Here is a 16,326-nt window from a genome sequence, read left to right as displayed (position 1 = left end):
ATAATAAGATTTTTAAATAATGGTTTAGAATACAAACCTCACGTATAATATTTTAGAAAATAATTTATATGCATAGTAATTTTGAATAGGTCCAGACTAATTTGACTAGTCTTGTAAATCTTTCAGTAAGTTTAAATTTAATCTCTTAAAATGAAAAGACTTTACTATAAATTTAAGCCTAAATATTTGTTTTTATTAGATCAAGCCAGATTCATTGACGGCTAGATTTAAAACTCTTGGCAGACCGTCTCACCGGATTTCATCCTTAGTTGATAGTTGATACACTCATTAGTTTAGTTGAATTAACTTTTAGAAAATTATTCAATTTTTTTTTTTTTGTTGGAAGATAAATCTAGAGTAGCTCTTTTTGTCTAAACATAAATCTCGTTTTTCTTTCTTTCGTTTTTTTTTAAATAACACAAACTTAGAGTTAAAGTTATGCTTGTAATTGCATCAATGTTTTCTAATGATTTTTTTTTTTGGCCACTAAGTTTTCCATGATTTAAACATGTATTTCTGGTCAACAGTTAGGCCTTAATTTAATTTGATAACTAAAAATGAATCAGATTCTTATGAAGCTTTTCCCCCTTGGATATGAAGATTTTTGTTATTTGATTCTTAGGATGATTTTTTTTTTTTTTTTTGGTTTATTCTTATGATGATTTTCTTGTGCTGTGAATATGAAGAATCTTATTTTTTTTCTGTCAAGAAACTCTTTGTGTTTATTGGGTAAAACTATTTTCGTAAGACTTATGATTTTGGTGAACATTGAAGCTCTTCTAGGATTGTTTTGATTTGAAATTCGGTTCTGTTGACCCAATATAATAGAAAACTTGAAATGAAGTTGGGTTTACTTGGCCCATGTGATCGAATGTTAAAAGAAACCCGAAAGAATAGTTTGACCCAACAAAAATATAAAAATAACAAGATGTTGAGAGTGGGATTTGAACCCACGCCCTTTCGGACCAGAACCTTAATCTGGCGCCTTAGACCAACTCGGCCATCTCAACTTTTGATGTTCTTGTGTTTGTAATATTAATCCAATTTAGCATTGTATATTCAAAATTTCAAATCCAACAAGAAAAAATGAAATAAAAATGACAAATAAAACGGCGTCGTCCACCATTTTTAACACCAGCTGAAAAATTCGTACTCTCTAGAATGAAAATCAGAATCGAAACCCTCCGACGAGACGCCATCATCGATAAACTAGCTTTTCAATGGCACTATAACGAACGAATTAAATTGTAGGGTGTCTTTTGTTTTTCATCAAAATCAAATTTTTACCTTCAAACTCTGCAAAAAATAAACAATTCTTTCTTATTCCGGTGAAGCAAAATGGATGATGGTACGGCTACTAATGCAGATTCATCTTCATTGTTGAAGAACCCAACAGTATCAAAACACACCCTTCAGTTACTCCTCACTGCTTCCGACACTTCTTCGTTGGAAAACTCCCTTGAATCTCTCACAGAGACTGCAAAATCCCATGGTGGTCGTTCAGAGCTTGCTTCCAAAAAGGTCCTCGCTGCTGTTCTAGAAGTACTTGAACACCATAATCATAATCATGATATTATTGCTTTGTGTTTCAAGCTCCTTCGAAACCTGTGTGCTGGGGACATTGAAAATCAGAACTCGTTTATTGAGCACAATGGGGTGGCTGTTGTTTCAGATATTTTGAGGTCAGAGGTTGGTTCTTCTTCTTCTTCTTCTTATTCTTTGGGCTTGGTTCGTTGGGGAATTCAGGTTCTGGCGAATGTTTGTCTTGCTGGGAGAGAACACCAGCGTGCTGTTTGGGAAGAGTTGTATCCAGAAGGGTTTGTGTTGCTTGCTAAAGTTAGTAGCAAAGAGACTTGTGACCCTTTGTGTATGGTGATTTATACTTGTTGTGATGGGAATCCGGAATGGTCTCAAATTCTGTCAAGTTATGATGGGTGGCCTGTAATGGCAGCAATTGTGAAAACTGCTTCTTCTGGTTAGTAGCTTTATGCTCTTGCTTCTGTACTTTTCTTTTTCAAGAAAAAAAAAATTGTAGTTTCTTTGTTTAAATATAGCAACTTTATGGGGAAGTAATCACAATAATAAGTAGTATAAGATAGCAGTATTTGGTTATTTGGGTGGATGAGAGCACTGTCTATTGTTGTTTTATACTTTCTTGTGTAAGATGCTATAATTTGGGTGATGAAAATACTTGTTCTGTTCCCCTTTTTTATTCTTTCATTATTTGTGGTTTATTTGTTCATTTATTTTTTGTATCCTTTGCTTTTTCTGTTGTTGCTGTTGTTCTTTTTCTTCTTCTTCTAGGTTATTTTGATTTTCTTAATCATTGGTTTATGTTGATCTAGCTGGTTTTGCTGAGGATTGGCTAAAGTTGCTTCTTTCAAGAATCTGCCTCAAAGAATCTCAATTGCCTGTGTTATTTCCAAAATTACAGTATGTGGATGATCCTTTGGGTGAAGAAGATACTGAGTCCAAGGATGGTCAGTTTTCCTCTGAACAAGCTTTCCTTTTGCGAATCCTATCGGAAATCTTAAGTGAGCGGCTAGAAGATGTTACTATCTCAACAGATACTGCATTGTTTGTTTATGGAATATTCAAGAAGTCTATTCGGATTCTCGAACATGCAGGGAGGGGCAAGTCTGGTCTTCCTAGTGGCTCTCCCGAAGTTGATGTTCTCGGCTACTCGCTCACAATATTGAGGGACATTTGTGCTCAAGATAATGCGAGAGGTAACAGGGATTATGCAGAGAGTGTTGTTGATGTGCTATTCTCTTATGGCTTCATAGAGTTGCTCTTGTCTTTGCTTAGAGATCTTGAGCCACCAACAACAATCCGGAAAGTAATGAAGCAATTTGAGAATCAAGATGGTATTGGTGCTAGTAGTAGTTCTTTAAAACCATGTCCTTACAGAGGGTTCAGGCGAGACATTGTTGCAGTTATTGGAAATTGCGCATATAGAAGGAAGCACGCACAAAATGAAATCCGGCAGCAGAATGGGATTCTGCTGCTATTGCAGCAGTGTGTTATTGACGAAGACAATCCTTTCTTGAAAGAATGGGGCATATGGTGTGTAAGGAATATGTTGGAGGGCAATGAAGAGAACCGAAGGGTAGTTGAGCAGTTGGAGTATCAGGGAACAGCCGAAGTCCCGGAACTTGCAGCCCTTGGTCTTCGAGTGGAAGTTGATCCGAGTACTATGCGTGCAAAACTTGTAAATGTAACATGAAGTATCTTGAGAAAATGGAGACACAGTTTTTAGGATAATAGCAAAGGCATTGCTCCTTGTTTCATTTAATGAATTGGAACTGTTTTGGTTATATTGATTAGTATAGGAAATAAAGATGCTAGAGATTTTTCTAATGTGATGAGTTCTGGTTTCTAATTTAATATCATTCTCTGTTGAAGAATTACTGAACTAGTAAAAAGAAAAAAGATGCATGAGAGTTTGGGAAATTTCCCACTTAATACATGTGAGTATGTGACTATTGATATTTATGTATGACAAGTTAGTGAAATTACATCAAACAATAGAACAAAACCTTAATAAGTTATAGAAACAACAATTGATAGAGTTTATTGTTTATTATACAGTGAGTTTCTTTTCTTTTCTTCAACCTATCATTCTCTTCAAAATTGTTTACTGTTTTAATTTACAATGATCATTAATTCATTATCCTAATGTTAGTAGCTCTATTCAAATGGTTAGATTCTCCTTCATGGCAAGGAATGACCCAACTATTTTCCCTCCAACATCAGGGAACTCTTCATGGCCAGGAAGGGGTCTAACTTTGCCCTTTCTATCAACATCAACAGGGTATTTCATTAGATGTCCTCTCATCTCTGTTACTTCATTTGCTGCATACTGTCTCCAGTTCATTTCACCCATCGCTTTAACCCTTCGCACGCACTCGAGGCTCTCTGGCTGCAAGAAACAATCTTCAATTGTTCCTGTGTGTTCTGCCCAAAGCGACATCCTATATCCATGGACCTACATAGCATAGTTTCATAAAATTATTGCTAAATAGAAGAACATGCTAATGGCTTACAAAATAAGAGTGTAGAAAAACAATCAAAACTATTATCAACACAAGTAATCTCCTTTTCCTCCTAAAATTCAAATTGAGAATTTTGTCCCCGCATGTTCCCAACAGGAACATAATGCATATTAAAGAGCTGCCTAGCCTGCTACAGTGCTCAATAAAATATGACCATAGTTGGTATGCATGGCAAATTCTAGAGATTGGAAAAATTATAGGTGATTAAAAATTCTTAAATGTTCCTATCACATTAGCTACATAATCCACATAAACCGTTATTAGTATCCATTGATGGGAAAAGAGAAGCTTACTTGTCCAAGGGGGTAAGTAGATTTTCTTGCCCAGGTATAATGTGGTTGATAGGCTCCCATTGCAATCTCACTGTCTCTTGTTCCTTCCATAGAGCGTTGATTGATGTTTGCAGATCCCAATATCACATATTCATCATCAACTATCATGCCTTTCGAATGAACATAAATCATGAAACGCCGGCTATTTCGACTATTTGCCTGGAAATAGAGCATCAACATACAAAAACTTAATAGCGCATTCATTAACAAAAGAAGGCATGCAACAGAAAAAATTGTGAAGAATTCAAATGTTTGTAGTGACTTTTAGAAAAATAGCTTGCAGAAAATTAAGTTCTAAGAGGAAAACAAACATATTACGAAACTGGATAAGAATATTGTAAGACACAACTGGTTACTTTCTGAGTATCAATAACCAATTGAAATGGAAGATACCAAACAGCTGCCATCTGAAAGTGGGATTTGGCTCATCTAAAGTGCAGTAGCACTTCTGGGAGTAAAGTGTAACAATCAAACCATTGATGAAATAACCAAGGTTTTTAGATTTAATAATATTCAGACACATGCTTAACTCTAGATAATTTGAAACTGTTGGTGAGGTGCCTATTGGTACTAGAAATCTAGAATTTATAATAAAAATGTGAAACTAAATGGCAGAAAAAAAGTATGTAACTCGGAAAAGAAGGACAAGGAAGGTGGTGTTCATGACATACTTGGACACTATTTGCCTGGGGAGGAGCTCCAGAGACCGTGACATTATCATACATACTTGTGGCCTCCCGATTGCCTAGACAGAAAAAGTTCAAATAGTCTTGTGGAGAGAATGCTGCTTCAACCCCAGCATCAACCAAAGCCTTGTAAACAGTGTCATACATCATTTGCATTGTATTATTCTGCATAGAAAATGAATCCAGATCAACCAGTGCAATAAACCAAGTACCCGTGTTTTAACTTCTCAGCATTGTGGTCTATATCAGACAACGGTGATAAAATAGAAAAATGATCAAATATGACAATGGTAGCACAGTAAAGCTGATATGCGATTCCAGGTCAGAGTGAACAATGCCAAATGCAAACTTATCCGATTGAAAGGTTCAATCAAATCCGATTCTGTTAAATAAAATGCTTTTATACTGTTAATTGAATCATACCTGCCAATACAGAATCCTTTGTGTAGCAGCCCCGGTCGGAACACCTTCTGGCCACATTGGAATAACAATATACACTGCAAATCTTTCATGTGCTTTTATCTTTTCAGCAATCTTCAGAGCAATTTCCAATGGTATCAAATTATTAGCACCTGCCAAAGCATAAAGCCTAAAGATTAACATAAAAGAGACCATTATAAAATCTATTTGCCACATTGTTAACATTGCTTTATTCTTCCACTGGACTAGTGAATTAGTTTAGCATCTACATTCCTATAATATACTTTTCAATGAGATTTTTGTTCCAACTACAAAATAATCTGCTGTATCAGTTAGCTTTTGATGCATATAACACACCAACATGGCATGGCATACCACACACATCTATAAGACTGTTTCCCTAGGTATGTTTTGTAGGACACTTACATACATTAGTTCTGCACATGTTACTTCATGCTCAATAAAACATCCATGGTTCTAGTATGAAATTGCTTATTTATTTTTTACTTTTTACAAAACGGTTATGCAGAAAGATGTGCTACATACCAAGATCTTTATGTTGACTCCAATTGTATGAAGACCCAATGAAATATTGATTCTCTATATAAATGTAATGCTGTGCAGCTCGAATGGCCTTCACATATGCTGTATGTATGCTCATGTCGATCAGCACATTCTTCCCACATACTAGGTTCTGCAACATATATACACACCAATGTTTGACCTTCTGATCACACATGAACAATTGAAACAAGCACTAGAAATGAAAAATTGAAACATAAAGCTTCCATTTACCTTGCTAGAAGCTTCTTTTGGATCCTTTGGAAATCCTTTAACAGAATTTGAATCAATTGAACGAAATATCTACATCCCAAAGTAAACAGAATGATAATTCCCTTACTAAGAAAATTGAAGAAAAATTGCTTCTAGAAAACTAAAACATCTATTTGGTATTTAATAACCAGTTACCTGAACATGCCAAGACTCAGGATCATCATGACCAATACAAGGAAGATCAGTCATGCGAATGATATCTGGAATTCTTTCCAGCTTAAGCAAAGCATCATCATATTTCTTTAACTTTTTGATCCCATGAGGTTTTGAAGCTCTTAACCAGCGCTCCTCAAAATTTTTCAAAACATCATAAGCTGCTGGACCATCAATTTTGGAATGCAAGTCATGCCATGGCTCCCGGGGACAACCACCTACATTACCCTGCAACATAATTATATCATATGAATAAATTGACCTGCTTATTTGAAACAATAATATTTATAAATTGCTGCAAAATGTTCCTATCTACACATATTCATAATTTAAATTGCTTCATAACTTTGTATTCTGCACGAAAGTTGTAAATGTGCAATTGGGGGAGGTAAATAGAAATAACATCATTCTTGTATTAGGTTAAACATATCCCAAGAAGATCGCAAAAACATTTCTCAACTACCCTTTGACTTCCTCTAAAGCTGGAACTATACATTTTTTAAAATACTTTAATTTAAATATTTTCAGAAGATTGATTTAAAGCTCTAGTTAGTCGTGATAATGAAACAAAATGGAGTTGGAAATAAGAGATTACCGTGAAAGTAGGGTTGTGATAGTCATCTTTATGCAGTGTATGCAGGGTCCTAAGTATAGGATGATCGGGAGTATCATAACGTCCATCACACAAATCAAGTCCACCAACAAATGCTATTATTTTTCTCATGTTATTTCCAGCATCAGCATCCACAATAACAGTTTTCTGATGATGTGTATATATTGTTCCAACTTCCTAATAAGAGGAATAAGACGAGATTCAATATAGAAATCTGAAACCAAAATCATTAAATTATGTGATAACATGAAAAGTGATCCAATGCAAACAAGTAGATATCACTGCTGGCAAACCAGAACTTGCCCCAAATTCGAAGTTGCAATTAAAGCTTCACATTCCTATATGAAAAAACTTGTGGATACACTCAATAGAAATATAAAAACAATTGACAACCTTTGCAGCTAAAAGATACTCATGCAAATCTTGAGTTAAAGCTTTAAGCTAGCTCGTAGGAAGTAGGTTTAATGTCTAGACTACACAAAATTTCACGTTAAGCTAACCAATGATATAAACATATATGTTTAATCATATGTTCATGAACACTCATTTATGTTAATGTAATATAGCTTGATGTCTGATTTTATAACTACCAACAAAAAAATAGTCATAAATAAAATATTATATTCTTATGAGCTACAGCATTAACCAATTCATGCAAGGCTTTAGAGAATAACAATGTTAATAAGAAACAGCACTTCAGCAAAATCTGTAGAGAGAATCAACCATAAATAAAATAAAATAAAATATTTCAATTGGACAGTAGTTGTCAAGCCTGACCTTTTGCTTGTACCAGCTATGTCGTTTTCCAGCACTGCGAGGACAAAGCAGCACATGCACTGAAGAATTCTTGAAAAATCGTCTGGTTTCCTCATCATGAGTTGCCATGACACCATCCTGAATGTAAAGTTGAAGACTTTTACATAATCAAAACTAGCAAGGGAAAAATATAAGTATCAAATCCCTAAAAACATTTTTGTTTAAAGAAGCAATAACAGGATTACCAATAGTCTTAATCTTACTTGTCGCAGAATAAACATTTATTAGCGTAAGACAAAAGAATGGCTTTGCTATGTCAATTATTTTAGTTATGTTACCATCTAGACTAGAACATCACAAGGATAACCTAGTTTAAGAGGTTAACATCACGCTGGTGTGAGTTTTGTGCAGATAAATTTTGAGTAGAGACCAGAGATTCTAGTTTAGGAGTACCACTAGCCAATATATACAGTGTCCCAAAGTCCAAGAGAAAAACAAATTTCAAAAATATTAAGATGATTATATGTAAGTTAAGCACCAGCAATGGAAGAACAGAAACATTGTCAAGAAGTATGAAAGTAGTAAGTAGGAAAAAATATTTGTGGATTCAATTCCAAAAAACGAGTATATTTTAATATGCAGAACAACTTTCAGCATCTCAAATTTTTGTTTTTTGTTGCAAAAACTGACATGTAAACCTTTTCATGTAAAAAATGTAAACCTTTCTATACAAAAAGGAAGTCACAATCAACTAAGTTCAAAAGATATAAGAGTGTATTTTTCATAAGAACAATGAATCAAGGATGTGATCATGTAGACAATTTCAAACCAAATCCCACCAGCCCATCCAAGCAAATAAATGCAGTAAACATAATTGAAATGTAGTAATACTTACTGTTTTATAACCCAAAATGCTTCTCGATGTAGGGTCGTCCCATACAAGGAGAAGCACTCTTACTCCTTCCTGTGACTTTGACCTCAAAAGATCACCCAAGGCATAATCCGATGCTTTGACAGCACCATCCCTTATTAATGTAACTTTGTGCCACACTGACCATCCTGTAATATAAATCAAACGCCGAGCTTGACGTATGGCATCATAGATGTCATACCAACACTTTCCATTCACATAAGTCTTCCCATTGTCAAGAAACACGTTAGGGAGGCAGCCATCTGGAACATGAGCATCTTGATATAGAGTAACCGTTCCACCTTTCCTCAAAGGAAAATAAGTCGCAGGAACTCCAATGTACTCAGGCCCTGCTCCAACTCCTTGATGATAAATGCTTAGTTGTGCCATTGGGATATACTGAATGGATAATCTCAGAACAGCACCTGGCTTACAAGGCTTCCCACTACTATTTAGGATGGGATAGGTGCCTTCGACCAGCTCCCCCGAGTATATCTGTTCCACTGGAATTGCCACGATGCCAATGAGCTGTGAACCGACAACATCACTGTCTTTAACAACAAAGTGCACTTCAGCAGCATGATGTGCAACAGGAACATAGAAATGTTGCATCCAAACAGGATTTTCACTATTGCTAATCACAAAAGTCCTCCCAATTACAGCGTTTGCTACAGAAATTGTTACATAAGGATCACTGGTAATCACCTTATTCATAGTTCCTTCAATTTTATTGCCCATAGTGCCAGGTAATTTACCGAACATATCACCTAATGTTTTGTGGAACATGTCCATATTAGGAAGATTTTTGGCCTCAAGCACCCATATATCCAAATTTCCATGTAGAAGCAGAACTCTCAATGACCCTTTATTCTGCACTGGAACAATCTGCACAGACTCATTAAATGAGCCAAAACTAGATGATGAAAGTTTAGACGAATCCACCCGAGAAGAGTAGGAATTTCCCCATCCTGAGAAGGAGTTATTAGCATGTCCATAAAAGTCATCTTTCTTCTGCTCTATTTTTGAAGTTGAAATGGAATGCATTAGGGGCCTCACTGGCTGTTGAGGTGATGACACAATATCACTAGGCGTGCTATCGGACAACCGAACATTGCTCATAAGATCATCCAAAGGCGGGTAAGTAATAGCACTCGGAGAAGGCTTGGAATCATCACTGGGTTGTGGGGTTCCACTTCCACCACCTGTGGAGCTAGTGTTCTCCACATAGTAGGGACCTGCAAAGCTATTGGTTCGCGAGTGGGCATCGGATTGCTGAGGAGACAAATAGGCCTCATTTTGTGGATAGTAATACTGAGATGATCCATATGGCAAGCTACTGGTGTGAGAATGGGAAGCTCGAGACGGACTCTGACTCCCTGGAGGAACATGGTAGGGATAAGCAGGGTAAGGATTGGTAGGAGCACTAGGGGCAGTAGCCAGATAAGATGTCTTCGGTGGTGGCTGGTTGAAGTCTAAGGGAGCACATGAGGAGGGTGATTGAGGATGAGGGGGGCAGGGATAGTCGATATGGCCCGAACCAGAGTATGATAAGGATGATCTAGGAGGTGGGGGATAGGAATAATTGAAGGAATGTGAAGGATTATAAGGGTATGGATAGGGAACATGTTCATATGGATTAGGAACTGGAATTCCAGTTGGTGGAGGTGGGTATGGTTGGTAAGGGTTGGGAGGGTAAAAGTATGGGTTTGGATATTGGTTTGGAGATCCATTATTATCCATCAATTAACCACAGAAACACAAAATTCTAAACCCCCAAAAGGCAAAGAAAAAGGATCAAACAATTTAATTGCCAACGTAAAAGGGTGTAAAATAATGTCTCAAAATAGAATCATTCAAAGAGCGGTTTATGCTAATTGGATTTCAATTGATACAATTACAAACTAATTGTACATGTAATACACGGAAGTTCCGAATAAGAATACAAATAGAGCAATATGCGAAGTGCTTGAATGATTATAATTTGGATTGATCAGACACTGGTGATACGTATATCAATGGTGAATGTTCAAGGAAACAAAGAAAGTTAACTCAAAGATGAGATTTTCTATTTTTATTAGGAGAAAGAGAGAATTAATAAAAATAAAAAAACTCACCTTCTCTTTTTTCTATGGAGATTCGGAGATTGAAAAAAAAATGCAGAAATAAGCAGAATAAGAACAAGACGAAGATCCAGCTGATGAAACAAAGTTTTTGAACTCCGGCAACGCTCTCTCTCTCTCTCTCTCTCTACTAACCAGGTCAGCATTGACTACGTGTACAAAGTGCCCGAAGGATACCGGCATGGCAGGTTGGGGAAGTGCTGATGTTTCTTCTTTTTCGGTTGGTGTGAAGTTACCGGTGGAACAAGTTGTCCATGAGATCTTCCACGTGGGAGGATTTTATTGGATCTACAGGCGTTGACCCATGCCTGACAAACTTAGGATACAAACACCAAATTGATCCCAAAAAGTTGATATATGAATTCTTAATAAATTTTTATTCATCCTTAAAAATTAATTTTCCGAGACATTGGTATTTCTTTTGTTTCTCAGGAAAATAATTTGTTTTAAAAATATGTTTTTTGGAACTAATTTATTATAATTGATCAATCACCTTATAGTTCGGTTTTTAATGTGCATTATGAGTCATAATTCGACTTTATTTGTCTTGATTTTAAATTTGCAAAGGACAATCTTAATAGTCATTATTCTGACTTAATGATCAAACATCAATTTTATTCATCAACTCTATACTTATACAAAGACATCTATTTTTATATCTCAAAGGAAAAACTCACACATGATAAATTTTATTTCATATTTAACATTCTATCATTAATACTTATTAACTTGAATCTCGGAGTATCTTTTACACATATCCACTCTCTTTGTTCTTTGACATCCGAATTATTCTCACTCCATTAAAAAAAAAGTATATTACAATAGCGTAAGAGACAAGATATATTTCGGAAGTTCGTCCACACAATTTATTTAATTAAAATTTTAATTCAAAACGAGAAAGATCAATTTATTTAACAAAATTAATTCTTGAAAAATTTTTAAAAATAAAAGCTTGTTAACAATCACAATGTCCTATATGAAATTTTTTAAAAATCAATTTGAATATTTATTCATTCTTTTTATCTTATAACTATTTAGGGGTGTATATGGATCAGATAAAATCGAATTTGTCTTAGTCTGAACTCAATTTTAAATAGTAATTAAATTTATTTTTAAAATTCTTATCCAATTCTAAACCCAATAAAAATTTTACTGATTTTGGACCATTATAAAATCTGATTTAGACCTAATAAAAATTAGTTTAAATGAAGCTTATAAACAATTAAGATAACACTTTTTTATAAATAAGATAAAAATTTATTTATTATTAAAATATTGATAAATTTAAATTTGTTTATGAATTTTAATTTCATGTATCTTAGGGCAAAAAACCATTATAAGCCAATGCCATCTAGAATTTACGTATATAAGCCAAACCGAAAATAGTTTCAGTAATGCGCCAGAACGTATATTAATATAATTCGAACCAACATGGTTCGAACTGCATTTGTTAGTAATTCGAACCAGGGCAGTTCGAATTACAAGTTGACTGTTGTTAATAAATCGAACCAAGATGGTTCGAACTTCAAGTGCACATAATTCGAACCAGGGTGGTTCGAATTATAGAGAGAGAACGCTGACAAAGTAATTCGAACCAGGCTGGTTCGAATTAAACCAACCATAATTCGAACCAGGCCGGTTCGAATTAGTGGGAGACAGAAGCCTATATATATGTTTCTAAACGTGAGTGGTCTCATTAGAGGGAGTAAGATGGCTAGTGAAGAGAGTTTTGTTGTTTTGGTTCACCACAGAGGATCCATTAAGAGAAAAACTCGTTCCGGTGTGAAGTTCACAGATAAGGATCCTCTCTGTATTGTCGTTAGTCCTAGGACGAGCTATGATGACCTTGTTAGATCTGTGCTGATGAAACTCGGTCTGGAAGGTGCGAAGCGGGTTAAGAAGTTTTTCTATCGCATTCTAATCACGGTCCTCCAGGATACCGTGAAGTATGATTGTTTCACGATTGGTAGTGATGAGGACTTGCAAGTAATGTTTCTTTGTCGGCGGCAGTTTCCGGAGGTTAGGACACCAGAATTGTTGGCAAAGCTTGTTGATGTGGTATCCAGCTCAGGGGGTTCGAACCGGAATACCACCACTTTAGCCACGGCAGCCGGTTCTAGTTCCCGGCCTGCCGTTGCTTCTTCCTCCGTCCCTGTGTACGAGCCAGCGGTCCAACCCGTCGCGTCCCCGTCCTTTGCTGCTGATCTGAATGGCAGCGGAGGGGACGAGGTAGGATCATTTGACATTGCGCCGAACGCTTTACCCGGCGTTGCACCGCTTGGCGTTGGAGATGGATTTTTGGGGGAAGGAGAGGAGGATGACGTCGAGCCGGATATGATTGATGATGACAGCAGCGATGATATTGGAGCGAGTGAGCCTGCACTGGCGGTAGGTGGTTCTAGCTCTGGCACACAGCAGTATCCACCACATTTTTCCTCTTTGGACTTGGATGCCATGAGGCGGGAGGGGGTATCTGGTCACTCTGTTGGATTCGGGGCTAGAGATGCGGAAGGGACTGCTGGTCTGACAGAGTTCCAGGTTGGTCAGCAATTTCAGGATAAAGATGAGGCCCTGTTAAGTGTGAAGACTTACAGCATCCGGCGAGGGGTACAGTACAAGGTTGTGGAGTCTGATCATCGCCGTTACGTGGGCAAGTGTTCTGAGTTTGGGAATGGGTGCACATGGTTGATTCGACTGAGTCTCCGGCAGCGCAAGGGCATTTGGGAGGTCAAACGGTACAATGGACCGCACACTTGCCTTGCCACCTCCATCTCTAGTGACCATCGGAGTTTGGATTATCATGTGATATCGGCGTTCATTATGCCAATGGTTAGGGCCGATGCATCCGTCAGCATAAAGGTGCTCCTAAATGCCACGGCAGCACACTTTGGGTTTAGGCCGACTTACAGGAGAGTCTGGATGGCGAAGCAGAAGGCTATTTCCCTCATCTACGGTAACTGGGATGAGTCATACAACGAACTCCCTAGGTGGGTGTTGGGAGTCCAGTTGACGATGCCTGGTACTGTTGCAGTCCTACGGACGAGCCCCGTACGAGTTGGTGGACAAGTTGATGAGTCTCAAGCCTATTTTCACAGACTTTTCTGAACGTTTCCACCGTGCATCGAGGCATTCCGTCATTGCAAGCCGCTAGTTAGCATCGACAGCACACATCTGTATGGCAAGTACGGGGGAACGTTGCTCATCGCGATTGCACAGGACAGGAACTCGAACATTCTACCTGTTGCATTCGCACTAGTAGAGGGTGAGAATGCAGAGTCTTGGTCATTTTTTCTCTCCCACCTTCGACAGCACGTGACACCGCAGCCGGGATTGCTGGTTATCTCGGACAGGCACAACGGCATCAAGGCTACGCTTGAGGCACCTGACGGAGGTTGGTTACCTCCATCTGCATACCGTGCATTCTGCATTCGACACGTAGCGGCTAATTTTGCCCTTACCTTCAAGGGCAAGGACGCACGGAGGCTTCTAGTGAATGCGGCTTATGCGAAGATCGAGGTTGAGTTTGATTACTGGTTTGATATTCTGCGGTCTGAAGACCCGGCGATATGTGAGTGGGCGAACCGGATTGACTACTCCTTGTGGACTCAGCATCGTGATGATGGGCGGAGATTCGGTCACATGACGACTAATATCTCCGAGTGTGTGAACTCAATACTCAAGGGTGTCAGAAATCTCCCTGTATCCTCCCTGGTGAAGGCAACATATGGTAGGCTTGCCGAACTCTTTGTTCGTAAGGGGAGAGAGGCTGAGGCTCAGATGGGAACCGGACAACAATTCAGTCAGCACTTGGTGAAGTCTATTGAGTCCAACTTGAAGACGGCCAGGTGCTTCACGGTGACTTTGTATGACCGTGATAACTCCGAGTTCACTGTAGCAGAGACCACTCCTACTGGTTCTTTCTCGTTGGGTAGCTACAGAGTATCGCTTGCCTCTCGGACCTGTGACTGCGGGTACTTCCAGGCGCTTCATTTCCCGTGCCAGCACGCACTTGCATGATGCGCCTACTCACGGGTTACCTGGTCCTCTTATGTTCACAGCGTGTATCAGATTAGTTCAGTGTTCAGTGTGTACCAGATGGGATTCACACCACTGATACCGGAGGAATTCTGGCCACCTTACGACGGGCCCACGGTGATTCCGGACCCTGCCAAGAGGCGTCCAAGAGAAGGGTTGTAACCTGACCACCTGCATCATACACATGTCTTACCGCTACTTAAATGTGTGTTTAGGGTATCCAATACATTATAAATGAACACGTAGTTACGTATAGTAAATTGAAATAGACAAGGCTTAGTACAGTACCTCGAGGCCAATGGCCAGCTGAACGTCTCAAGCCCTGCAGGCCTAAACCGAGGAAATCGCCAGAAAATCCATGACTGAAGTAGCTGAAGTGGGCCCGCTAGCTTGATAACATTTCTGTTCGCCACTCGGCACATGCACCGGTACAACCATGCCAGTGCTACAGAACCCCAGCTGTAGGTCCCCATCTCCTCCAACCTAGCTACAAACGGAAGCCATCTGATGTGAATGCGGTTGCCGGACTTGTCCGCAAACAGCTGCGTGCCCAACAACATCATGATGTACGCACGAGCATATCGACGCACAGTCTCCTCATCAGCTCCCTCCGGGCACTCACCAAAAGTCTCCTGAAACCAGCTGCAGTTGACCGCGTACTTCTGAACTTGGCTAGGAGGAGGTACCACTCCAAGCAACTCCTCGAACCACACCCAGGCTGGACGGCCACCCTGGATGTATATCTGGAACTCTGATAGGCAGCCGCTGACGTAACGCCCGTCCACTGGCAAACCCAGCTGATATGCCATGTCCTGGAGTGTGATCGTGCACTCTCCGAACGGCATATGAAACGTGTGCGTTTCCGGACGCCATCGCTCGACGAACGCACTGACAAGGGCCTCGTCCAACCGGAACCATCTATCGTTAAGCCTTGCAAGATGGTATAGACCGGCCATCTTCAGGTACGGAACGTATCTGTCATCGAGGAGCATGCCCTGCTGCCGCCGCATGCTCCTGATGCATCGCTGAGGCTGCGGAAGAAATGAACCGCATTATTAGAACCAACTTAATTACCAGTGACAAACTTAATCAACACGATAATTCATAAACCAAAAAATCATACTATATATGACCGCTTAAAAATCCAAGAACGAGAACCACTTGCATAAACAACTAACATAAGAAACTAGCATAAACCACTGACATGAAAGATCTAACATATAACAACCACAACTAAACCGCTAACATAAACCACTAACGTCAACCTCTAAGATAAACCACTAACATAAACCACTGAGATAAACCACCAACATAAACCACTAAGATAAACTACTAACGTAAACCACTAACATAAACCACTAACATAAACCACTAACATAAACCGTTAACGTAAACCACTTACATAAACCACT

General features: G+C 38.7%; 2 protein-coding genes and 1 non-coding gene across 3 annotated transcripts; 1 reads left to right on the top strand and 2 right to left on the bottom strand.

Annotated features, from left to right (window-relative positions):
- Nucleotides 1-929: 929 nt before the first annotated feature.
- Nucleotides 930-1,010, bottom strand: TRNAL-AAG (transfer RNA leucine (anticodon AAG)). The gene has a single exon. It is a non-coding gene; the product is annotated as a tRNA-Leu (tRNA).
- A 104-nt stretch (nt 1,011-1,114) lies between these two features.
- Nucleotides 1,115-3,404, top strand: MEE50 (ARM repeat superfamily protein). Its single transcript, XM_016343410.3, has 2 exons — nt 1,115-1,975; nt 2,346-3,404. Exons 1-2 carry the CDS (start codon nt 1,339-1,341, stop codon nt 3,224-3,226), a joined length of 1,518 nt encoding a protein of 505 aa, XP_016198896.1. The 5' UTR covers nt 1,115-1,338; the 3' UTR covers nt 3,227-3,404.
- Nucleotides 3,405-3,518: 114 nt separating this feature from the next.
- LOC107639808 (phospholipase D beta 2) lies at nt 3,519-11,094 on the bottom strand. Its single transcript, XM_016343408.3, has 10 exons — nt 8,745-11,094; nt 7,871-7,987; nt 7,076-7,270; nt 6,463-6,708; nt 6,289-6,357; nt 6,040-6,187; nt 5,497-5,645; nt 5,059-5,238; nt 4,349-4,546; nt 3,519-3,988 (listed from the first exon to the last, which is right to left on the bottom strand). Exons 1-10 carry the CDS (start codon nt 10,497-10,499, stop codon nt 3,695-3,697), a joined length of 3,351 nt encoding a protein of 1,116 aa, XP_016198894.1. The 5' UTR covers nt 10,500-11,094; the 3' UTR covers nt 3,519-3,694.
- Between the last annotated feature and the right edge of the window lie 5,232 nt (nt 11,095-16,326).

The sequence above is a fragment of the Arachis ipaensis genome, chromosome B4, assembly GCF_059453495.1.
Source record: "Arachis ipaensis isolate K30076 ecotype BB chromosome B4, ASM5945349v1, whole genome shotgun sequence".
NCBI lineage: Eukaryota > Viridiplantae > Streptophyta > Magnoliopsida > Fabales > Fabaceae > Arachis > Arachis ipaensis.
This window is presented reverse-complemented; position numbering and strand designations above follow the sequence as displayed.

Coding starts and splice junctions, on each gene's coding strand:
- MEE50 (XM_016343410.3), top strand. CDS start 1,339: ATGGATGATGGTACGGCTACTAATGCAGATTCATCTTCATTGTTGAAG. Junction 1,976..2,345: donor TGTGAAAACTGCTTCTTCTG/GTTAGTAGCTTT, acceptor ATGTTGATCTAG/CTGGTTTTGCTGAGGATTGG.
- LOC107639808 (XM_016343408.3), bottom strand. CDS start 10,499: ATGGATAATAATGGATCTCCAAACCAATATCCAAACCCATACTTTTAC. Junction 6,358..6,462: donor CTGAGTCTTGGCATGTTCAG/GTAACTGGTTAT, acceptor TTTGGGATGTAG/ATATTTCGTTCAATTGATTC. Junction 6,188..6,288: donor CAAAAGAAGCTTCTAGCAAG/GTAAATGGAAGC, acceptor TATATGTTGCAG/AACCTAGTATGTGGGAAGAA.